This window comes from Prionailurus bengalensis, chromosome D3, assembly GCF_016509475.1.
Source record: "Prionailurus bengalensis isolate Pbe53 chromosome D3, Fcat_Pben_1.1_paternal_pri, whole genome shotgun sequence".
Lineage (NCBI taxonomy): Eukaryota > Metazoa > Chordata > Mammalia > Carnivora > Felidae > Prionailurus > Prionailurus bengalensis.
This window is the reverse complement of record NC_057356.1, coordinates 243,107-269,119: the sequence shown is the minus strand read 5'-3', so window position 1 is coordinate 269,119 and position 26,013 is coordinate 243,107. Positions and strand designations below refer to the sequence as shown.

Here is a 26,013-nt window from a genome sequence, read left to right as displayed (position 1 = left end):
GTATGGGTAAATCTTTCACAAAGTGAGAGGCTGGCATTTTTCTCTCCTACTCCTTGTGACATACATCGCTGCTGCCTAATAATTTTCTCCAAGCCTCAATCTCTACCAGAACAACTCCATGGTACAAATCCTCCCTTTCCTTTGGTGTGCTTGACATTATTTTCCTAGCACCATATGGGGGTCTTTGGTGAACAAAAATGTATTTATCATTTTAATTTTTTTAATGTTTTATTTTATTTTTGAGACCGAGAGACAGAGCATGAGCGGGGGAGGGTTAGAGAGAGAGGGAGACCCAGAATCCGAAGCAGGCTCCAGGCTCTGAGCTGTCAGCACAGAGCCCGACGCAGGGCTCAAACTCAGACGGTGAGATCGTGACCTGAGCCGAAGTCGGAAGCTCAACCAACTGAGCCACCCAGGCGCCCCAAATGTATTTATCATTTTAGAGGTTTGTAACATTGAGACGTGGCCATAGACTTGTCTCAGGAGGAAGGGGCTGATTGGACGCTGAGCAGAAGTTATATGGGAACATAATGACTGAGAACTATGGGAACCTCATCCAAGGTTACTATTCCTGCAAATTTAGAACCTGAACTTAGGTATCTTTGCTTTCTCTTTAGGAAATAGGGAGTGGGCTTTAAATTGCCCACCTGGATTCCTTCTCCATATTCTTGAGAGAATGAATTAAAATTGGTACAAGTGGGAAGTGGCTTGCTTGTTTCCTTCTGCTTTTGCTTTTCTTGTAATAGCTTTTCTGCCTTTATATTAAGAGATTGGGTCTGGATCTAGGAGGAACCATAATATTTTGAAGTATCTATTTTTTCCCTCTTGTAAGCAGGACTCTCTGTTTCTAAATCAAATGTGACCTCCTTACTGGAGCAAGGGAAAGAATCAAAGAATGATGGAGAAAAAATGATAAGAGGCCTCTGATCAGGTAAGGGTGGGGCAATCAGGCAGGGAGCACCTTTGCAGGTAGTGGCCCAGCTTACCAAATTGCCTGAATCAGTCTTTCAAAAATAACAATTTGCCCATAAAATTCCCTTCATGCAACATCATCCTGAACTATGTAACTCATCCTAAAGGTATTCTCAATTTGTGGTTGAGATATTTCAGAAAATAAGAACTATGCCATTATTTTTAATTAAATTTAAATACGTAGTTTCTAGATTATACAATAAGAGATGTCAAGACACTACTAAGAAAGAAAGTGAATGGTTTGTGGGAATTCTGTTATACAGTATGTTTTATTTGTCATAACAAGAAGGTGCTGGCAAGGTTCATAGTTGCTTTCTTTCTCAATTTTAGCACACAAATCTGTTACATCTTTCCATATTTAACATAATCACTTTTTGTAAGCTGTAGTGCTTTCCAATGGTAGCGGAAGCCCAAAAAAGAAAGTTGCCTGTTTTTCAAGGAGAAATTCTGCAAAAATAGCCAGACACACTAAGATATAACAGCAAACAGTAGTAGAAAAATGTATGGATGATATTGCACTTTATTTTTTGTAATGTTTCTTTTTGAGAGAGACAGAGCGTGAATGGGGGAGAGGCAGAGAGAGAGGGAGACACAGCATCTGAAGCAGGCTCCAGGCTTTGAGCTGTCTGCACAGGACCCGACGCGGGGCTCAAACCCACAAACTGTAAGATCGTGACCTGAGCTGAAGTCAGACGCTTAACCGACTGAGCCACCCAGACACCCCGATACTGCATTTTAGGTCACTTGTAGAACATAATATTATTTCAGTTCCTATTTGTATGCTTGAGACAGAAACAATGGTGATCTATAGTATGACCATCTCAATACACATGAGGGCGTAAACATCCAGCTTGAACGCTTTTTTTTTTTTTTTTGAGAGAGAGAGAGAGAGGGAGAGAGAGAGAATGAGTGAGGAAAGGGGAGAGGGAGAGAGAATCCTAAGCAGGCTCTGTGCCCAGTGCAGAGCTCAACACGAGGCTCAATGTGGGGCTCTGTCCCATGATCCTGGGATCATGACCGGAGCCAAAATCAGGAGTTGGGTGCTTAACTCACTGAGTCAACCAGGTGATCCCCAGCTAAAGCATTTTGATCTATGTAGTAGTTTGTATTTCAGACACAATTTTCTTAGGATTGCATATTCGAGATGTGTAAAGTTTAGTGAAACATGCTCAGGAATGCAATCATTATTTGAACTGAGACACAGTATTTTCATTATTCTGTTGTCCTTTGTTCAGTTATCCATATAGTATAAAAGCATCATACTTCAAATGAATAGGTCTATCCTTTATAGAAGAGCATATTGGGTAGTCATTCACATAACACATGGTATCTTCTGGAATATGACTCCTGTATAATTACTGTGGGAAATCTTCCTGAATTGACTTTACCTTCGGAATAATTATATTGTATACTGTCAAGCTAGGTCTACAGCTGAATGACTGTCCACATCTGGCAACTCCTAGATGCAGCTGTCGTGCTGTTGTGAGTGTAGAATGTGTACCAGTTTTTACTGTTCTCTCTTCAAATGAATGTGATGTTACTATCAGGTTGGATTCCACTGCTACTTCTAATGTTTTCAACAAGTCTACTTTCAAATAGGATGAAGTATTGTGGCAACAACCAGATAAAGCAGATAAAATACAAATATATTTTTACTAGTTTTTTTTTTGTTGTTGTTTATTTTTGAGAGCGAAAATGTGAGCCAAGGAAGGGCAGAGAGAGAGGGAGAGAATTCCAAGCAGGGTCCACACTGTCAACACAGAGCCCACTGCAGGGCTTGAACCCACAAACCGTGAGATCATGACCTGAGCCAAAGTCGGATGTTTAACCAACGGAGCCCAGGCGCCCCTTTAGTAGTTTTTTGTTGTTTTTTTAAATGTGTATTTATTTGAGAGTGTGAACGGAGTAGGGGCAGAAAGAGAGAGAGAATCCCAAGCAGGCTTTGTGCTCCCAACACGGAGCCCGATGTGGGGCTTGATCCCACCAAACATGAGATCATGACCTGCGCTGAAATTAAGAGTCAGGTGCTCAACCGACCGAGCCACCCAGGTGCTCCTCAAAAATCATATTTTTAAAGGCATATTTGAACTGTGGAAGCAATGATGACTAAATGGACCAAAATTCCAGAGGGAAATCTCAAGTTTTTGTGGTCATTTGAAGGTGACGTGGCAGATTAGCAACTTGAGAAGCTTCAAGTGCACACAGCTGGTTCCCTCTCCTGGGACATTTGCTGAATTCTAGGGCTGTGCAGAACTCTGGGTGGCTAGAATCAAAGCTGAAAGAGTGAAGTATCTGCAGTGTCTGTGGTACTTAGGAATGAAAAGCCCACTAGAGACGGGCGACTGCCCAAAATAAGTAGCCAGTCTTCTCCTCAAGCCATCTGTGAAAATTTGAAGCTGCATGAGGTAGGAGGTTAAGGAGACTAGGACCTACCAAGCCCTCGGATTTAAAAGCTTTAGGAGAGTCCTGCCTAAAATACAAAGGCTAAACAAGGCTAACATGAGGCTTATTAAAAATGCAGTGTAGCTCTGAGCCAGCTCAAACTTATGGGACTGAGGTGATTAGCACCTCAAACAGAGGAAAGGAGAAACTCTCTGGTAGAAGGTAATGTAACCTAGAGCCCCTGTGGTTCTTTTAAACATGATGTCTGGTACACAATTAAAAAACAAATTACTAGGCATGTGAAGGACAGGAACATATATAGATATACTTCATTTTAGTGTGCTTTGCAGATACTTTTTTTTTTTTAAACAAATTGAAGGTTTGTGGTGACCCTGTGTTGAACAATTCTATCTGTGCCATTTTTCCAACTGTATTTGCCCACTGTATGTCATTGTGTCACATTTTGGTGATTCTCATAATATTTATTTTTCGTTAATATTATATTGAATTGCTGCAATCTCATGATAAAATTTTAACAGATGAGGAGTTGCTTCTTATCAATGAGCAAAGAAGGTGGTTCCTTGAGATGGGATCTAGTCTTGGTGAAGATGCCGTGAAGATTGTTGAAATGACAAAGGATTTAAATTATTACATAAACTTAGTTGACAAAGCAGTGGCAGGATTTGAGAGTGCTGACTCTAATTTTGAAGGAAATTCTACTCCGGGTATAAAGCTATCAAACAGCATCATATGCTATAGAGAAATCATTCTTGAAAGGAAGAGTCAATTGATGGGTCAAACTTCTTTATCTTAAGAAATTGCCACAGCCACCCCAGCCTTCAGCAACGACCACCCTGATCAGTCAGCAGCCATCAACAGCAAGGCAAGATCCAATACCAGCAAAAAGGTTATGAGTCACTGAAGGCCCAAGTGGTGGTTGGCATTTTTTTTTTTTTTAGCAATAAAGTATTTTAAAAACTAAGGTGTGTAGTTTTTTTTTTTAAATAGAAATTAACAATATAGCACACTTTATAGACTGAAGAGTAAACATAACATATGCACTGGGAAACAAAAAAAAAATCATTTGACTTGCTTTCTTGCGATATTGTGCTTTACTGTAGTGGTCTGGAACTGAATCCACAGTATCTCTGAGGTATGCCTGTAATCAATAAGAGACAAAACAGACGAGAGAAGCAGACATACAGGTGCCTAGATATTGGGGGTTTTAGACAAGGATTTTGATGTATGGTTAATATGTTAAAATATAGGAAAGAATGGAAGAAAAAACAATTTCAACTAGTAAGAAGAATCTATAAAAAAGGCAAGTGGCTATTCTAGAATTGAAAACACCATATCTGAAATTAAGAATTGAATAGATGGACTAAACACAAATTGAATACATAACTAGAGATAGTAAACTGGAAGGTGAATCAATAACAAAAATACTGAAACAGAGATGGGGGAGGGGAGAGAAAGAGAGGAAAAATATGCCATGGTCTGAATGACGACTTTGACTCTTGTTGTTCTATTCAGAAAGCTCTCCTGTTCTCCCCGCCCCGCCAAGGAGGACTACTACCTTTCCTTCAGATTCCGGCTGATGGTCACCCGGGGACCTTTCTTGACTGCCTTATCTAACACAGGTGCCCCTATTTTTATCCTACCATCTTGCTTGCTTTCCTCTGTTTTGAATTTAGCCTCAAAGTCTACTTAAATGAAGCCTAAAAAGAGCCCACACTCTTAAGCAATACTTTAAAACATGCTTTTTCAAAAGGTTTGCTTTTAAAAAGTTGGGAGATAGTAAAGACAGTTTAAAAATGTAAAAAAAAAAAAAATCTGATACTTCAAAAATGGATAGAACCGATATCCAGTAACAGTCTAAGCAAATCTATGTATGACTTTGAAGACATTATAATCATGCTTTTGGAAATCAGTTCATGATGGAATTGTTCACCTAAAAAGAACAGAAAACTTAGTTCTGTTTACTACATGGACTAGAGAACAGACAAGTAAAATAAAATTATGACTCAGAAATAACCACTAATAAGACAGATCAAGGAATACATGGATCAATGGAACAGTACAGAGAGCCAGAAATAAGCCCTCGCCTATATGGTCAATTAATCTATGACAAAGGAGGGAAGAATATATAATGGAGAAAAGACATCTCAATAAGTGCTGTTGGGGAAATGACCACTTTCTTGCATGATACACAAAAATAAACTCAAAGACTTAAAATGTGAGACCTGAAATCTTAAAACTCTTAAAAGGATGGGGCGCCTGGGTGGCGCAGTTGGTTAAGCGTCCGACCTCAGCCAGGTCACGATCTCGCGGTCCATGAGTTCGAGCCCCGCGTCGGGCTCTGGGCTGATGGCTCAGAGCCTGGAGCCTGTTTCCGATTCTGTGTCTCCCTCTCTGTCTGCCCCTCCCCCGTTCATGCTCTGTCTCTCTCTGTCCCAAAAATAAATAAACGTTGAAAAAAAAATTAAAAAAAAAACTCTTAAAAGGAAACATAGGCAATAATCTCTTGGCCATTTGCCTTGGTGACATTTGCTAGACATGTCTCCTAAGGAAAGGGAAACAAAAGCAGAAATAGACTATCGGTACTATACCAAAATAAAAAGCTTTTGAACAGCAAAGGAAATCAACAAAATGAAAAGGCGACCTAGTGAATGAAAGAAGATATTTACATTCAGTATGTCCAATAAGGGGTTAATAGCCAAGATATATAAAGAACTTGTTCAACTCAATGCTAAAGAAGTTGAATAATCTAATTTAAAAATGGACAGAGAACCTGAGTAAACATTGTTCCAAAGGTATACAGATGGCTAACAGACATATGAAAAGATACTCAACATCACTAATCATCAGGGAAATGCAAGTCAAAACCAAAATGAGATACCACCTTACACCTGTCAAAATAGTACTGAAAAGACAAGAAATAACTAGTGTTGGTGAGGATGTGGAGAAAAGAGAACTTTCATGCGCTGATAGTGGTAATGTAAATTGGTGCAACCACTGTGGTAAATAGTGTGGAGGTTCCTCAAGAAAGTAAAAATAGAAATACCACATGATGCAGTAATTCTACTGGGGATCTACCCAAAGAAAAATGAAAACACGAGTTTGAAAAGATATATGCATCTACAGGTATATTGCAGCATTTTTTACAATAGCCAAGATATGGAAACAACTCAAGTGTCCATGGACAGGTGAATGGATAAATATGTGCTATATACCTACAATGGAATATTACTCAGAAATGAGATCTTACCATTTGAAACAATATGGATGGACCAAGAGACTATTATGCTAAGTGAAAAAAGTCACAGGTAAATACCATGTTATTTCACTTATATGTGTAATCCAAAAAATATAAGAACTGGAATCATAAATACAGTAAATAAAGTGGTGGTTGCGAGAGAGCAGGGGGTTGAGGAAGTGGGCAAAATAGATGCAAACTTCCAGTTATAAAATAAAAAAGTCCTAGGGATAAGACGTACAGCATAAGAGGTGCTTGGCTGGCTCAGTCAGTTGAGTGTGTGACTCTTGATTTTGGCTTGGGTCATGGTCCTGGGGTCATGGGGTCAAGCCCACATTTTCTCTCGCTTCCTCTCCCTCTGTCCCTCTCCCCTGCTCATGCTCTCTCTCTCCCTCTCTTAAAAAAGTACAGGATGAGGAATATAGTCAATAATACTATAATAATGTATGGTGACGGATGTAACTACATTTATGATGAGCACACAGCATAATGTACAGAATGGTTGAATCACTGTGCTGTAGACCTGAAGCTAATATAGCATTGTATGTCAACTATACTTCAATAAAAAATTGTTACTCAGAAATAACTACTGATAACATTTCAGCGTATGTCTTTCCAGGATATTTTTAATGCACACACATACATACATACATACTTATATATTTTAACATGATCATATTCTGATATCTGTAATTGTATTTTTGAAAGTGACAATATATTGAATACATCCCCACACCAATAAATATAAAACTACATTTTAATAAGTGCATTTTGTCCCATTTTATGGACATACATGGTGATGTAAAACCCAACTAGATGCTATTAGAAATTTAGGAATTTTGCAGTTTTTCACTAGAGCTTGAAACTGAGATGACAAATGTTACTTATACAAGCTTCAATGAAGAGCTCTTTCATAAAAGCTCAGAAAAAAATTGCTAGGTTAGGAGTTATGAATATTCTTGTTTTGGGCACATATTGCTTATCTGTCCTCCAGAAAAGTTGTATTAATTTATGCTGCCATCGACAACCTGAAGAATACTGCACCCTCAACAATGCTGGGGCATTTCATTCCTTTTAATACACAATGTAGCAGCATACGAACACTGACTGAAAAATAAATTACATGAGTGTGTGACAGAGGAGGCAGGCTGTGAGGTGAAGGAAGAGGGCTGAGGGGCTGGGAGAGGAGAGAATAGGAATACATATCCATTAAACTGAAGTTCTCTTGACATGCCTGTCATGGTGGGATATCTTGCTATGCTGAGTGGGACTCCAGTGCTTAGAAAACAGACATTTTGATACATGCAAATTTTGCCTTATACAATCCCTTAAAACCCAGCCCTTGTTTTAACCTAGGCCTCCACTGAAATACTAAGTAAACAAGAAAAGGCATACAATGCATTGAAAAGTTTTTTTAAAGTCTATTTGAGAGAGCATGAACGGGGGAGGGGCAGAAAGCGAGAATCTCAAGCAGGCTTTGTGCTGCCAGCACAGAGCCAGACATGGGGCTTGATCTCATGAACTGTGAGATAACGACTTGAGCTGAAACCCAGAGTCGGATGCTTAACTGACTGAGCCATTCAGGTGCCCCTGCACTGAAAAGTTTTAAATGTTTAAATCAATACCTACTATGGGCCAAGTACTAGGAGTAAAACAGTGAAAAACTGAGACAAAGTTCTCCCCTTACCAAAGCTTACGGTTTAGAAGGCAAGATATGTATTTAAACAGGCAACACTGTGTCTGATCAGTGTGTTAAAGCAGACAGAGGGTTCAGAACCAAGGGTGAACAGGCCAGGTTAAGGTCCAGAGAGAGAGTGAAAAGATGGGTGTAGCAAGGAAGGCAGCCCAGAAAGACAGCTAAGAGTTTGAGTGTGGAAGGTCATGTAAAAGGAATTTATCTTAATGGAGGAAAAGCCAGTGGAAGACTTAAAAGTGAAATGTAATACAATGTGATTAGTACTTTGATGGGTCACCCTGGGAACAGTATGAAGAACAGATTAAGGGAAAGCAAGATACGTAAACAATATTGTTCATGGCAGTGTTGTTTATTATAAAATATCTGGAGGGGGAAATGACTGAATACAGTACATCCATATGGATGTACATATGGATGTACAGATGTATAGGTATATATAAATACTAAGCAGTTGTTAAGAATGAAAAATTAACTACACATACTGGGGTGCCTGACTGTGAGGCCTTCAGGTTTGCTTTTGTTTTTCAAGATTGCTTTGGCTATGTGGGGTACCTGGGTGGCTCAATCAGTTAAGCAAGCATCGGACTTGATTTCGGCTCAGGTCATGATCTCATGGTTCTTGAGATAGAGCCCCGCATCGGGCTCTGTGCTAACGGCGAGGAGCCTGCTTGGGATTCTCTCTCCCTCGCTCGCTGCCTCTCCCCACTCACTCACTCACTCACTCTGTCTCTCAAATAAACTTCAGGAAAAAAAAAAAAGATTGCTTTGGCTATGCACGGTTTTTTTGCGGTTCCATACACATTTTAGGATTGTTTGTTCTAGCTCTGTGAAAACTGTTGGTATTTTGATAGGCATTGTGTTAAATATGTAGATTGCTTTGGGCAGTATTGACATTTTAACAATATTTGTTCTTCCTACCCATGAGCCTTTGTGTCATCTTCAATTTCTTTCATTAGTGTTTTATAGTTTTCATAATACATGTCTTTCACCTCTTTGGTTAGGTTTATTCCTATGTATCTTATTGGTTTTGGTGCAATTGTAAATGGGATTCCTTAATTTCTCTCTCTGCCACATCATTATTGGTGTATAAATGCATTGGATTTCTGTACACTGATTTTACATCCTGTGACTTTACTGAGATCAGGTATCAGTTCTAGCAGGTTTTCGGTGGAGTCTTTCAGGTTTTCTCTGTGGGTTTCAGGTCATCTGCAAAGAGTGAAAGTTTGACTTGTTTCTTGCCGATTTGGATGTCTTTTATTCCTTTTCATTGTCTGGTTACTGAGGCTACAAATTCCAGTACTATGTTATGTTACTGTTATTTAACAGTAGTGAGAGTGGACATCCTTGTGTTGTTTCTGATCGTAGTGGAAAAGCTCTGCCTTTCCCCATTGAGGATGGTGTTGGCTGTGGGTTAATACATGGCCTTTATTATGTTGAGGTATGTTCTTCTAAACCTGGTTCGTTAAGTTTTTTTTTGTTTTTAATCATGAATGGATGCTGTGCTTTGTCAAATGCTTTTTCTGCATCTATTGAAATGATCATATGGCTCTCATCCTTTTTTTTAAATTAATGTGTATCGTGTTGATTGACTTGCGAATATTGAACCATGCTTGCAACCCAGGAGTAAATTCCTCTTGATTGTGGTGAGTGATTTTTTAAATATATTGTTGGATTTGACTTGCTAGTATTTTATTGAGAATTTTTGCATCCATATTCATTAAGGATATTGGTTGTAGTTCTTGTTTTTAGTGGAGTCTTTATCTGGTTTTGGGTTTGGGGTAATTCTGGCCTCATAGAATAAATCTGGAAGTTTTCCTTCATTCAGAAAGTAACTCTTAAAAAAACCAAAGAACACTTTACACTTCGGATGCTCTGAGGGCAGCTCCATTAAGTTAGCTATAAGTAAATAAGCAGAAATTAAAACCAGTCCACCCACTCCTCCCTTCCTTTGATGGTGGAAGTATCTTCTTCGAGGTAACATTAATACATCTCTCTGTGCTCCAGACACCTGCAGCCCCCTCTCAGGAACTTTGTATGATTGACTATCTCTCTTCTTATATCTGCATATTTAATCTCTCCAAACTGGGTACATTACGTGAGGACTTAAAGATGTTCTAGTTTCTCATTACTTTAAAAATCTTTTGCCATAGACGCATGGATGGTTCAGTAGATTAAGCGCCCATCTCTTGATTTTGGCTCATGACCTCCCAGTTTGTGGGTTCAAGCCTCGCGTCAGGCTCCGCAATGACAATGTGGAGCCTGCTTGGGATTCTCGCTCTCTCATCCTCTGCCTCTCCTCCAGTTGTGCACGTGCACTCTCTCAAAATAAATTTAAAAAAATCTTTTGCCTTGGCCACATCTTTCTGTAATTACTACACTTTGTCCTATTCACACTTGTCTATATTCAGTCTTTACTTATTTGTCCTTTATTGATTACTAAACCTACCCAACCTACCATCCATCCTTAATGTATTATTTCCAACTAAGGTTAACAGTATTCCTCATGTTGCTCTATGATATGTTCACTTTTTAAGACTTCATCATCTAATCTGACCTCTAAAGAGCATTTAGAAGAACTGACTTTACCTTCCTTCTTGAGACACTGGTTTGTCTTGGTTTGGCAAAACTCCAGTCTTTCTGGTTTTCCTCTTACCTACTAAGAGTCCTTTATTCAGCCTACCTTTAAATAGAGCAGGTCTTCATGGTCAGTAGCAGACATTCTCTTCTCACACCATCCACTTTCTCTCTGCAATGTTAGTTGCCTCCACAAGACCTACTGTAGTCTATCTACTGATGTTGCTAAAATTGTATCTTCATCCTGGACACCTCCTCTGGTCCAGAAGTGCAGCCTGTTCATCTGGATGTCTCAAACTCTATAAAGTTAACATGACAAAAACTGCAGCTACTGCCTCTTTCTTCCATCATAGACTCCTCTATGTTTTGTTTCTTAATATATTAGAGCCAAGCTAGTCAGTTTTTACAGGACCAACTAGCAAAATCTCATGGGCTTCATTCAGCAATTAAAATTGTAACTTCCTCTTTCTCTGAAAACTTGATTTCTAATACTGAAATGTTTGGGATTCCCTGCTTCTCTGATCACTTGGTTCAGTGACCTTGGTTCTATCATCATTTCTAGCCTAAGCACAAGAGTTCTGTAAATATTCTTCTTCTATTCCTCCCTTCCCTATGTTCCTATCCAAACACATGCATCAAACATAAAATATTTAACTCTACATACCTCTGTGACCTTTTTCTTTTTTGTGTGTGGTCTTTTTTCTTTTTAAAAAACAAGGTTACTCTGTTGACTGTGTATATATATATATATATATATATATATATATATATATATATTTTTTTTTTTTTTTTTAATCAAGCTTACTTTTCTCACATAAAAATATCCAAATACAAGGAATATACTGCTGGTACAGCTATTTAAATAGGTCTCTGAGGAACCAGGATCTCCTTTTATACCATCCTTAGGCCATGGTTATCATTCTCAAGGCCACAGATGGCTCTTTCAGCTCTAGGAATGGAAAACTCGAAGGGAAAACAATGGAGAAGGTATAAAAGGTGAAGTGCAAAAGGCAAAGAGAAAAAGCTACATAGGTCTGTTTCCAGTGATACTAGTTTTGATTCTCAAGATGAGGAAAATGGCTACACTTGGCTGCAAGGAGACTGCGAGGAGTTTTATAACTGGACACATTGCTAGTGTGAGCCAAAATAGGGTTATCAGTAGGAAAAGATGAGATGGATGTCTGACTGACTAGTGATAGTATCTGCCACAACAGGCCAGAAAGAAAATACCAATAAAGTAGTATCAGATACTCCAGCTACTCTAAATATAATGCAATTAACTTAGAAATCATTAAGAACATAACTGCAAACTTCAAATCATATTTTAAAAAGCGTAATTCTAAACCCATATAGATTCAAAAAGTTGTGATACATTTATACATTTAGAATTAAACTAACACAGACCAAAATGTATTACATTGCTGAAGAGGTGTTTTAGAGGACTATATGTTTTACATGCTTATTTTGGATAACAAACACTGTAACAATGAGTTGGAGTTCACTTTAAGACAATGAAAAAAGCAATTCTACATTCATAACATTTATAGAGTTTCTCTCCCAGTATGAATTCTCTTGTGCATAGTAAGTGAACAACTCCAACTGAAGGCTTTTCCACATTGAATACATTCATAGGGTTTTTCACCAGTGTGAGTTCTCGTGTGTCTCCTAAGGCAAGAGGAAACACTGAAGGTCTTCCCACATTCGTTACATTGATAGGATTTCTCTCCAGTATGAGTTCTCACATGCATCCTAAGGGATGAGAAACCCTAAAAACGTTCCCACAGTCATTGGATTCATAGAGATTCTCTTGAGTGTGTATTTTCTTGTGAACTTTAAGGTGCGAGCTTGTTGTAAAGGCTTTTCCACAGCCACTGCATTCATAGTTTCTTCCCAGTGTGCATTCTCTTGTGCACTATAAGATAACTTGTGTCAAAGGATTTTTCACAATGATTACATTCATAAGGTTTCTCTCTGGTGTGAGTTCTCACATGAACCTTAACAGATGTTTTCTGACTGAATGCTTTTCCACATTGATTACACTCATACACCCATGTGACTTTTCTTGTGCAAAATAAGATTAGAATTTCTTTTGAATGCTTTCCCACATTGATTACATAATATTTCTTTTCACTAGGAGTTTGCTCTTGTTGCCTAAGGGATGGATAATGACAAAAAGCCTTGCTTTTATTACATTCATAGGGATTAAATTGTTATATATAGGAAGTATATTATTATGTTTGAAGTGTATGCCATATTTGAAACATGCACACTCTTTTTGTGCTGTTTGAGTTTTTTCCAAGGTGTCACAGCTCTATCATATGTATGAATTTCACAGAGATTCCCAGTTTCTTGTAATTGTTTAAGATTGATTTTTTAAAAAAACATTTATTTATTTTGAGAGACAAAGCATGAGCAGGTGAGGGGCGGAGAGAGAGAGAGACATACAGAATCTGAAACAGGCTCCAGGCTCTGAGCACAGAGCCTGATGCAGGGCTCAAACCCATGAACCATGAAATTACGACCTGAGCCTAAGTCGGACGTTTACCTGACTGAGCCACCCAGGCACCCCAAGATTGAATTATGTTCTTTTAAAAATTTTTTTTTCACATTTATTTTTGAGAGATAGAGACAGAGCACAAGTGGGGGAGGGGCAGAGAGACAATGAGACACAAAATTCGAAGCAGGCTCCAGGCTCTGAGCTGTCAGCACAGAGTCCAATGCGGGCTTAATCTCACAAACCGTGAGATCATGATCTGAGCTGAAGTCAGATGCTTAACTGACTGAGCCACTCAGCCACCCCAGATTGAATTATATTTCAAACACTCAATACTAAGTAGCATTTATGGCAATGTTTAGTGGAGACTCTCTTGAAAAAAACAAGTTTTGATTTAAGTTTAGAGTTTTCCTCTAATTCATGATGGTCATAGAATCTCTCCTGAGATGCTGTTTTATTTTGGGTCACTTGCCTCATATTTCTCCCTGGGATCTTGCACTGTTTTCTGGTCTTTATGGAATTCTTGGTCTTCAGTTAATGTGGAAGACCAATCATCCATTATGAATCTTATCATTTTCACTGCACTGGAGGATTTTTCCTTACAAATATTCTGCTTAAGAGTGGAGTCTTTTAAGTTGAATATACTAGACTGGATAGGTGCCTTGGAGAATTCGCTTTGTCATAGTTCATATATATATATATATATATATATATATATATATATGTTTATTTTTGAGACAGAGAGAGACAGAGCACGAGTGGAGGAGGGGTAGAAAGAGAGGGAAACACAGAATCCCAAGCAGGCTCCAGGCTCTGAGCTGTCAGCACAGAGCCTGATGTGGGGCTCGAACCCACGAGCTGCGAGATCATGACCTGAGCCAAAGTCAGATGCTCAACTGACTGAGCCACCCAGGTGCCCCTCTTTCTCATAGTTCTTATCTCTTCTTTACCCAGCTGGGAGATCACAGTAGGCTTCTGTAATTGATATTCCACTGAGATAAGATTTATATAGCTTTCCAACATCACATCTCTGTAAATTCTTCTCTGAGCAGAATCAAGCATCATCCACTCCTGGGTGAACTCCCCAGCCACACCCTTAAAGGTCACTGGTCCCTGTAACCACGTTGTGGGAAATCAAGCCATCATCCTTTCTTCCTCAGTGTTTCTCACATAGAAATAGAGTCCTGTGTCGACAGAGCCCTTATGGAGGACAGATTAATGGCTGCCATCTTGAGAGTCTAAAAGTGATATCTGCTTGCACAACAGAGCAGAGAGATCAGGATATTTCTTGTTTCTCTGATCCAACCACAGCATGGATACATTTCACTGGGTATCCTCCCTGCAGCCAAAGAGGCAGGTTCAGGTGAAAGAAGAAAGGTGGAAACAGGGCCCCATAGGTGGCAAGGTAAAAAGAAAAATTGTAGACCCCCTCCACCACCCCAGCAGGGTTTGGCCAGCTTAAAATCTTTTTTTTTTTTTAATGTTTTTATTTATTTTTGAGACAGAGAGAGATGCTCAACCAACTGAGCCACCCAGGTGCCCTTAAAATCTTTACTAGGATTTGTAGTCACATGCAAAGTAGTCATCGTGGTTATTTATACTGGTTTCTCCTGGAGACTATTTGTCAGCAATGGGTGGGAGAAGCATGCATTATTATTATTTTTAAAAGTTTTTCCATTTCTTTTAAGAGAGAGAGAGAAAGAACAGGGGAGGGGCAGAGAGAGGGAAAGAGAATCCCAGGCAGGCTCTGTGCTGTCAGCACAGAGTCTAATAAGGGGCTCGATCTTGGCCACAAGATTATGACTTGAGCCAAAATCAAGAGTCAGACACTCAACTGACTGAGCTACTCAGGTGCCCCAGGAGCATGCATTATTAAAAGAAAAAAGATTAAAGCTAAAGAGAACCAGCTAAAAGAAGCATGGTTGTTTAATTTCGTGTGTACTTTTTAGTTACCTTCTGAAATGGAAAAATAATTTTCCTGTTAAACACAACTATTTTAGGTAGGCTTACTTTTCTACATATCACTTGATGTTTTTAACTGAATAACACACATGATCAATCAACTGATGATTTGGCTGCTACTCTACTCAGGAATTTTATTAAAGTTGTTAAAGGTAGCTATGTGACTTTGAAACAAATGGTCATTTGTTTACCTCCAATCCAGTCTCTCTTCCCAAAGTCTGTATTTTCTCATGATAATTTATTCTATCTAGAACTTGAACGGGATCTACAAAGAAGCACAAACCATGATCCAAACGTTGGGAAGAAGGTCTTAACAATGTTAATTAGATGGTATAACACTTTCCTAAATAATTTTTACAATAGCTTTAAAATAAATTAAAAAAAAAAAACCAGTGTGTATACAAAAAATTAGTGCTTAGAGAGACTTTAAGGATCACAACAAATCATGCAATAATTTATTAGGTTAATATTTTTACAAGTCTCACTTTTTGAAGATTAGGCGATAACCTCCAAATATGAGCCCCCATCTCAATACAATAGAGTTAAGTTTTAATGGGAAAAAATACAGAATTGGCATTTATTTTTATTTTACTTTTTAAAATTTACATCCAAAGTAGTTAGCATATAGTGCAACAATGATTTCAGGAGTAGATTCCTTAGTGCCCCTTACCAATTTAGCCCATTCCCCCTCCCACAACCCCTCCAGTAACCCTCAGTTTATTCTCCATATTTATGAGTCTCTTCTGTTTTGTTCCCCTCCCTGTTTTTATATTATTTTTGTTTCCCTTCCCTTATGCTCACCTGTTTTGTCTCTTAAAGTTCTCATATGAGTGAAGTCATATGATATTTGTCTTTCTCTGACTAACTTCACTTAGCATAATACCCTCCAGTTCCATCCACGTAGTTGCAAATGGCAAGATTTTATTCTTTATGATTGCCGGGTAATACTCCATTGTATATATATACCGCATCTTCTTTATCCATTCACCCATTGATGGACATTTGGACTCTTTCCATACTTTGGCTATTATTGATAGTGCTGCTGTAAACATTGGGGTACATGTGTTCCTTTGAAATAGCACACCTGTATCCGTTGGATAAATACCTAGTAGTGCAATTGCTGGGTCATAGGGTAGTTCTATTTTTAGTTTTTTGAGGAACCTCCATACTGTTTTCCAGAGTGGCTGCACCAGCTTGCATTCCACAAGCAGCGCAAAAGAGATCCTCTTTCTCCGCATCCTCGCCAACATCGGTTGTTGCCTGAGTTGTTAATGTTAGCCATTCTGACAGGTGTAAGGTGGTATCTCTTTGTGGTTTTCATTTGTATTTCCCTGATGATGAGTGATGTGGAGCATTTTTTCATGTGTCGGTTGGCCATCTGGATGTCTTCTTTGGAGAAGTGTCTATTCATGTCTTTTGCCCATTTCTTCATTGGATTATTTGGTTTTTGGGTGTTGAGTTTGATAAGTTGGCATTTTTATTTAGACAAATATCTTTGACAGGTAGATTCTATGTCCTTAAAACCAGAAAGGTCTGTCTCTTTGGGGTAAACCATATAGAAATAGATTTCCATCTCATTTGTTGATTCCTGTATTCCCAGTACCTAGAAAGTTTCCCAGCATATGGCAGACACTCAACAAATATTTATCAAATAAGCTGAATGAGTCCATAGCAATTAAGGTTTTGTGAAGGAGGTCTTCCCCCCCCCCCCCCCCCCCCCCCCCCCCCCCCCCCCCCCCCCCCCCCCCCCCCCCCCCCCCCCCCCCCCCCCCCCCCCCCCCCCCCCCCCCCCCCCCCCCCCCCCCCCCCCCCCCCCCCCCCCCCCCCCCCCCCCCCCCCTCCCCCCCCCCCCCCCCCCCCCCCCCCCCCCCCCCCCCCCCCCCCCCAATCCCACATCCATACCCTTCTTTCAGGAGCAAAACAAAATTAGAAAGTTATGTTTCCTGTTCAAAAAAGGAACTTACTTTGCCTTCTGGTTAAAGCTTTTTAAGTTAAGAATTGTACTCTGGACTTGCTCCTTAATTCCCCAAGTTTCATTTCTTTTCTAGTTACAGAACTAATAAGAAAAACTAAATGAATTTAGGGACAAACAGGAAAAAAATAATAAATGGAGACATTCATCATGATCATGGATCCAATATTATACTGGTTTCAGTTTTTCTCTGACCAGAATTGAATTGTATTTTCATTAATCTATATACTCAACAGGGACTTCTTGAAATGAGAATCTGATTTTTTAAGGTTTTATAGGAAAACAAAGCTACATAAATAACAAGGCAATTATTAAAATAGTGCTTTGCCCCTACTATATTTCAAAATGTGTTATAAATCTCTAGTAACTTAAACATAATGATAATGAGGCAATAATAAAAAGTAAAACAGTAACTTCAGAAACAGATTGATGTGTAGCTGGCCGTTTCGTACATGATAAAGGCAGCAGTGTAAATCATGGGGGAAAAGGATGCACTAGTTATCAAAATGCTGTCAAGACAAATGACTATCTTTTTGAGAAAAGCGTAAATTCTACTTCACATATTTCCAGAGAGAGGGGGAGAGGAGACACAGAATCCAAAGCAGGCTCCAGGCTCTGAGCTGTCAGCACAGAGCCCAATGCAGGGCTTGAACCCATGAACTGCAAGATGATGACCTAAGCCAAAGATGGATGCTCAACCTACTGAGCCACCCAGGTGCCCCAATTGTTTTAATTTTTAAAGGAGTTCTTATTATAGATAGATTCTGAAATATTTACAATATATCATGTAAAAGGTCTGCTTCAAAATAGTGATGGATACCAGGGTGTTCATTATCTTTTTTTTTTTTTTAATATTCATTTATTTTGAGAGAGAGACAGGCTGAGGGAGAGACAGAATCACAAGTAGGCTCCACACTGTCAGCATAGACCCAATGTGGGGTTCAATCTCATGAATCTTGAGATCGTGACCTAAGATGAAATCAAGAGTCAGATTCTCAACCGTCTAAGCCACCCAGGTGCCCCATCATTACACTTTTTTTATGTTCTGAAATTTTCATAATATAAATCTAAAAATCATCAGAGAGAGATTTTACTCATAAAACATTAATAGGATGTATGGGTTATTATTTACATATAAAATCACAAATTAAGAGATCTTAAGAAATTTAAAATTATAACAGAAACCAAAAATAGGTAAAAAGGTTTAAAGATAAAGCTGAGGAACTTTTCCAGCAAGCAGACCTCCCAAAAGAGATAAGCAGTGAGAAAGAAAATGTAAGAAAATGATATGATCAATTTCAAAGGTTCAACACCAGATTATTCAGAGTTCCAGAAAGAAAAAAACAGGAGGAAGAGGGAAACAAATACAGGAGAAATTCCTAAAAACAGTGAAATATCTAAGCATTGACCCATTGAAACGGGCAATTTCTTAAAGACTGGAACTAAACATATCATCATGAAAGCTTTGAATACCAAAAATAAGTTGATCTAAAAGTTCCAAGAGATGATAAACAGGTTACATACAAATCAGTAACAGGCATGACTTTTCAATGGTAACACTGTTCATTTTTTTTTAATGTTTATTTATTTTTGAGACAGAGAGAGACAGAGCATGAAAGGGGGAGGGTCAGAGAGAGAGGGAGACATAGAATCTGAAACCCAGGCTCGGAGCTATCAGCACAGAGCCCGACGCGGGGCTCGAACTCACGGACTGTGAGATCATACCTGAGCCGAAGTTGGATGCTCAACCGACTGAGACACCCAGGCACCCCTGTTCTTTTTTTTTTTTTTAAGTTTATTCATCCATCCTGAGAATGAGAGAACGCAAATGCCCGTGTGAGTGGGGAAGGAGCAGAGAGACAGAGGGAGAGAGAGAATCCCAACCTGGCTCCCTACGGTTAGCTCAGAGCCCAATGCAAGGCCTGACCGTGAGATCATGATGTGAACCAAAACCAGGAGTTGGACATCCAACCGACTGAGTCACCCTGGCACCTCTTTATTATTCCATTTCTATCTAGCTTTGCCTGCTTTCAAAATCCCGAGGGAAGGCAGGTTCTTACATCGACCACCTAAGACACATGCTGTAAGAAGCAACAGCCCCTCCCTGTCCTCCCCACCACCTGCTCAGCGGCCACGTGAATACATCTCCATCCATGTTCGCCAGGCCGGCATCCAGTTGTACTGCCTGGAACAGGGCATCCCGCCCATTGGTCAGAACAATGGGGGAGGGGATGTGTCCTTCAACACCTTCTTCACTGAGATGGGTGCTGACAAGTATATGCCCAGGGCAGTGTTTGTAGACCAGGAAGCACTGGCACCTACCGCCGGCTCTTCCACCCTGAGCAGCCCATCACAGACAGGGGAAGTGATCCCGATAACTATGCCTGAGGGCACTACACCATCAGCAAGGAGATCACTGACCTTGTCTTGGACTGAATTCAGAAACTGGCTGACTTGTGCACGAGTCTTTGGGGCCTCTTGGTTTTCCACAGCCATGGAGGGGGAACTGGTTCCAGGTTCACCTCCTGCTGACGCAACTCTCTGTCGAGTCTGACAAGAAGTCCAAGCGGGAATTCTCCATTTACCCAGCCTCCAGGTTTCCACAGCTGTAGTTGGGCCCAACTCTATCCTCACTACCCACACCACCTTGGAGCACTCTGATTGTGTCTTCATGGTAGACAATGAGGCCATCTAGGACATCTGGTGTAGCAACCTCGATATCGAACATCCAACCCACGCTAACCTAAATAGGCTGACGGGTCAAATTGTGTCTTCCATCACTGCTTCCTTCAGATTTGATGGAGCCCTGAATGTTGCTCTGACAGATTCCAGACCAACCTGGGTGCTTTACCCCTGCGTCCACTTCCCTCTGGCCACATACGCTCCTTTCATCTCTGCTGAGAAAGCCTACCACGAACAGCTTTAAAAAAAATTTTTTTTTAATGTTTATTTTTGAGAGAGAAAGAGAGAGAGAGAGAGCTCAAGAGGAGAAGGCCAGAGAGAGAGGGAGACACAGTATCTGAAGCAGGCTCCAGGCTCTGAGCCGTCAGCACAGAGCCCGATGCAGGGCTCGAACTCACAAACCACAAGATCATGACCTGAGCCGAAGTTGGACACTTACCTGAGCCACCCAGGCGCCCCTACCATGAACAGTTTTGAGCCAGCCAAGCAGACAGTGAAATGTGACCCTTGCCATGGTAAATACATGGCTTGCTGCCTGTTGTACTGTGGCCACGTGGTTCCCAAAGAGGTCAATGCTGCCACTGCCACCAGCAAGACCAAGCATACCGTGCCATTTGTGGACTGGTGCCCTATTGGCTTCAAAGCTGGCATTAATTACCACCCTCCCACTGTGGTATCTGGTGGAGACCTGGCCAAAGTACAGCGAGCTGTGTGCACGGTGAGCAACACCACAGCCATTGCTGAGGCCTGGGCTCGCCTGGACCGCAAGTTTGGCCTGATGTATGCCAAGCGTGCCTTTGTTCACTGGTATGTGGGTGAGGGCATGGAGGGAGGAGAGTGTTCCGAGGCCCACAAGGACATGGCTGTCCTTGAGAGGGAATATGAGGAAGTTGGTGTGGATTCTGTCGAAGGAGAGGGTGAAGAAGAATACTAAAGTTAAAAAAGCCACAAACGTGCTGCTTTTACAGGGAAGCTTATTCTGTTCTACACATTGAAAAGTTGTGCTCTGATCAGTTGATTTCATATACAATTACTGACCTATGCTTTAAAACACAATGAGACCCAAGCTGTCCATTTCTCTGATGGGTTTGAAAAAAGTATTCCCTGTTTTAAATGAAAAGAAAAATTCTTAAGGAAAATAATTGCCTTTCCAGGACTTATACAGAAAGCCAAAATACCAAATATGAGGACGAGAGAAAGTATTTTGTAGTTATAAACAACTTAGCTCATATGGGCTCTTTTTCCAGAAGGTAATAAGATTATAATCTACCAAAAAGGAAAAAAAAAGCTTCCAGGAAATAAATCCAAAACAGAGATGAGCTGAGGGAATACATAAGCGTAAAGGGGCGTCTCACAATGCCAGGAGGGTTATATATGCCTGGAGAGTAACGGATCTGTCAGACTTCAGAAGGCTCCTCAGAAAAATGGTAAGGCTGTATGACAGGTTTGACCTTGAGGAAAACAGAATTGAGAGGCATTTTACATGGACTTAGTGAAAACAAAGAAAATGAATACGAAAGGCAGTTACTAAAAATAGGAAGAGCAGAATTTGCACAAGAAAGAAACTTATTATGGTTCAGCACTAAACCATATAAATAACTGTATTTATACAGTTATTACAATGAAAGTGCTGCACATGGATAGAACCGAAATTTGTGAGAGAACATTATAACACTTGCAATATAATTGCATTATGGTTTAAGAATGTAGGAAGGATGGACGTAATAAGATTCTCATTTAACGCAGTAAGAGATGGAAAAATGTCTCAAATTGATGAACTTAAAAAATACTGAAGACAGTTTAGGGGCACCTGGGTGGCTCAGTCGGTTAAGCGTCTGACTCCGGCGGGTCATGATCTCGCAGTCCGTGAGTTCGAGCCCCGCGTCGGGCTCTATGCTGACGGCTCAGAGCCTAGAGCTTGTTTCAGATTCTGTGTCTCCCTCTCTCTCTGCCCCTCCCCTGCTTATGCTGTGTCTCTGTCTCAAAAATAAATAAACGTTAAAATAAAAAAAATTAAAAAAAAATACTGAAGACAGTTTAAATAAGTGCAAACAGCTTAAAAATTTGAAAGTGGTTGCCATTGAGAAGAAACAGGGACCTCTGTTTTTATTACGAGCCTTTTTAACATATTAGATATCTATTTATTTGTTCATTGCTTTTGAGGGAGAGAGAGCACATGCACACATGATCAGGGAAAGGGGGAGAGGGAGAGGGAGAGAATGTTAAGCAGGCTCCACACTCAGTGGAGAACCCTATGCAGGGCTCCATCCCATGACCCTAGGATCATGACCTGAGCAGAAATCAAGAGTGGGATGCTCAACCGACTGAGCCACTCAGGCACCCCAACATAATAGATTTTTAAAAAAATGTATATATATATATTTCTTAAAAAGTAAATAAACTTCAGAGAAAATACATGAATTAGTCAACCAAATCAAGAAGTAGAAAAACAGCAGCAAAGTAAATTTAAAAATACAGAGTAAGTTACTGTACAGAAAACCAAAATACAAAGACATAAAACCAAACACAAAAACTATCAAAATCCACTTCTTTGAAAAGATTAACATAGATATATATAATGCAGGACTAATCCATAAAAAAAGGATGGCCCAGAAAAAATATTAAACTCAAAAAGGAAGAAATGGCCACAATTATAGCAATGATTTTTAAGTATCACTAAAAAGCAGTGATTTTTAAAATCTCCAAAAAGGGGCGCCTGGGTGGCGCAGTCGGTTGGGCGTCCGACTTCAGCCAGGTCACGATCTCGCGGTCCGTGAGTTCGGGCCCCGCGTCGGGCTCTGGGCTGATGGCTCAGAGCCTGGAGCCTGTTTCCGATTCTGTGTCTCCCTGTCTCTCTGCCCCTCCCCCGTCCATGCTCTGTCTCTCTCTGTCCCAAAAATAAATAAACGTTGAAAAAAAAAATTAAAAAAAAAAAATAAAATCTCCAAAAAAATCACTGTAAAAGATTAGTATAAACAACTCTATGCCAACAAACTTGAAAATTCAGATGAGATGAACAATTTTCTAGAAAACCTAAGTGTCCAAATTGACTAAGAACTAGAAAACTTAAATCCATCAACTACCATTTAAAAAAAAATTGGGAGTGCCTGGGTGGCTCAGTCAGTTAAGTGTCAGACTCTCGATTTCGGCTCAGGTCATGATCTCACAGTTCCTGAGACTGAGCCCCTTGTCGGGCTCTGTGCTGACAAGATGGAGCCTGTTTGGGATTCTCTTTCTCTCTCTCTGCCCCTCCTGCATATGTGCGCTCTCTCTCTCTCTCTCTCAAAAAAAAAAAAAAAAAAAAAAAAAAAAAAAAAAAAAAAAGAATCAGATGTCAAATATCTACCCCTAAGGATTTTGAGCCCAAAACTTACAATGGAAAAACTATTTCACAAAATAGAAAGAAAAAAAATCTATACTTCCCAAATTATTCATGAGACTTGTGAAATCTTTCTGGTACAGTACAGGAGACAGTCTAGCAAGGAGACTGTAGAGGCCACATTGAGGCAGTCTTGAGAGATGGGACGTAGAAAGGGCCACAGGGACCACCTGGCTGAATACAGACAGACATTTCAGGCCCTAACTGACCAAGGGGCTACTTACAACCAGGCAGTTACCAAAAAGGGAAACTTCCATGCATGGCCATACCTGCCGCCTCATCTTCCCCCTTTAAAACAGCTCCCACCCACAATCCTGTGCAGATGGCCTCCCCTCTGCTGTCCTGCCCTTGACAGGGAGCCCCGCTCCCTTGAGGTGCGCTCAGGCAGTCGATCTCCCTCATTCTGTTTCGGGTGAATTCTTTTCACCCACCGCCACCAGCTTCCGCTTCATGGTGGCCCCACATTTGGGGACCCATCTGGTAGGGTGAGACCCCCACATGTAAACACCACAGATAGAACAAGAAGATTAAAATGCAAGTAAAATATTAACAAATTGAATACAACTGTTTACTAACGTGATAAAAGAACATTACATTTAATCACTGTTTGCACATTTGCAAGAATTACTGACAAGCAGAAAAACTACTGTTGTTACTCTAACAGCTACTGAACACTCTTGTACCCACTGTATCTTGAAGCAGATCTGATGACGTTATATTATTTTTAAGTATTTCAGAATTTATCGCTGTATATCTGTATAGGGGAGGGGGGGGGAGTGTGTGTGAGTGTGTGAGTGTGTGTGTGTGTGTGTGTGTGTGTGTGTGTGTGTGTGTTTTAAGAAAGCTCTATGCCCAGGGGTGCTTGGGTAGCTCAGTCGGTTAAGTGTCCAACTCTGGGTTTTGGCTCAGGTCATAATCTCATGAGTTTGAGCTTTCGTGAGTTTGAGCTCCACATCTGGCTCTGCGCTGACAGCGCAGAGCCTATTTGGGATTCTCTTTCTCTCCCTCTCTTTCTCTCTCTGCTCCTCCCCTACTCACGCTGTCTCTGTCTCTCTCAAAATAGATAAATAAACTTAAAAAAAAAAAAAAAAAAGAAAGCTCTATGCCCCTCCTGGTGTTTGAATTCACCACCACGACATCAAAGTTGCATACTGGACTGAGCCAGCCAGGGACCCCTGGAATTTATCTCTGAATAAGATTACCAGGATACTATCACACCCACAAAATTAGCAGTAATTGCTTATTATCAAGTATGTAGGCAGTGTTCAAACTTTTCTGTTATCAGGATGTTTTTATTATTTTTTTAAATGTTTCTTCATTTTTGAGAACGTGAGAGGTGAGCGGGGTAGGGGCAGACAGGGAGGGAGACACGGAATCCAAAGCAGGTTCCAGGCTCTGAGCTGTCAGCACAATGGGGTTCGAACCCACGAACTGAGATCTGACCTGAGCCGAAGTCAGATGCTCAACCAACTGAGCCTCGCAGGCGTCCCTCCGTTATCAGGTTTTTATTATTTTCTACTTTTTTCCTTTGTCCAATTATTTATTTATTTAGAATTTTATTTTTTTCATATAATTTATTATCAATTTGGCCAAAATACAGTGTGTAAAGTGTGCTCTTGGTTTTTGGGCTAGATTCCCGTGGTTCATGGCTTACATACAACACCCAGTGCCCATCACCCATTTCCCCCTCTCCCCTACTTGTTACCAGTTTTTAAAGTTATTTGACTCATGGACCAAATAAAGGTTCATACAATTTCAAATCCTTTTTTTAAAAACAATTTTTTTTAACGTTTATTTATTTTTGAGACAGAGCATGAACGGAGGAGGGGCAGAGAGAGAGGGAGACACAGAATCGGAAACAGGCTCCAGGCTCCGGGCCATCAGCCCAGAGCCCGACGCGGGGCTCGAACTCCCGGACCGCGAGATCGTGACCTGGCTGAGGTCGGACGCTCAACCGACTGCGCCACCCAGGCGCCCCTCAAATCCTTTTTTAAAAAAAGGTTATTTATTTAGAGAGAGCGCGCGCGCCCAAATGGAGAAGGGATAGAGAGGGAGGGAGAGAGAATCCCATGGGTGAGCTCGAGACCTGAGCAGAAACCAAGGGTCGCACGCCCAACCCACGGAGCCACCGGGGCGCCCCTCGAGTCCCTTTGAATTTAAGGGTTGCCGGGGAGAACGGAGACACCATTCCTGGGCCGCGACCCACGAGCAGACGAAGGTTAGGGCAGACCCAGGAAGAGCTCGCGGATGAGGCCACCGGTACATGCCAACGCCCACTCCCGAACCGGCAGCCCCCCGCTCCACCGCCGTCCTGGGACCGCGCGCGGCTCCGCGCCCTCCCACCCCCGTTTCCCCGCCCTCCGGCCGGGCCAGGCCTCGGCCGCTCACCGAGCCTGGAAGAGCGCGCGGCGCGGGGGCGGCCCCTCCCCACGTCGCCTCTCACAGGCCGCGCCTCCTCAGCTCCGCGCGCTCCCACGCGCTCCCCTGTCCTCGCGGTACCTGCCTCTCGGAGTCGGACCCGCCCGGCCGCCGCGAGAAGGGAGCGGAGAGCGCGCGCCGGGCGGACGGCGGCGGCGTCTGCAGAGCAGCGAGCGGAGCTCCGGCGCCCGACCGCCCCAAGGAGCCGGGGGGCCGAGACTACATT

General features: G+C 41.1%; 1 protein-coding gene and 1 pseudogene across 1 annotated transcript; both read left to right on the top strand.

The window, feature by feature from the left end:
• The first annotated feature begins 530 nt into the window (after nt 1–530).
• On the top strand, nt 531–20,281 carry LOC122470908 (annotated as a pseudogene).
• Nucleotides 20,282–20,417: 136 nt separating this feature from the next.
• LOC122470075 (tubulin alpha chain-like) lies at nt 20,418–20,924 on the top strand. Its single transcript, XM_043557204.1, has one exon. It carries the CDS (start codon nt 20,454–20,456, stop codon nt 20,922–20,924), a length of 471 nt encoding a protein of 156 aa, XP_043413139.1. The 5' UTR covers nt 20,418–20,453.
• Nucleotides 20,925–26,013: the final 5,089 nt, after the last annotated feature.

Bases quoted from the DNA above. Each gene is read 5' to 3' on its own strand.
- LOC122470075 (XM_043557204.1), top strand. From the start codon at position 20,454: ATGAACAGTTTTGAGCCAGCCAAGCAGACAGTGAAATGTGACCCTTGC.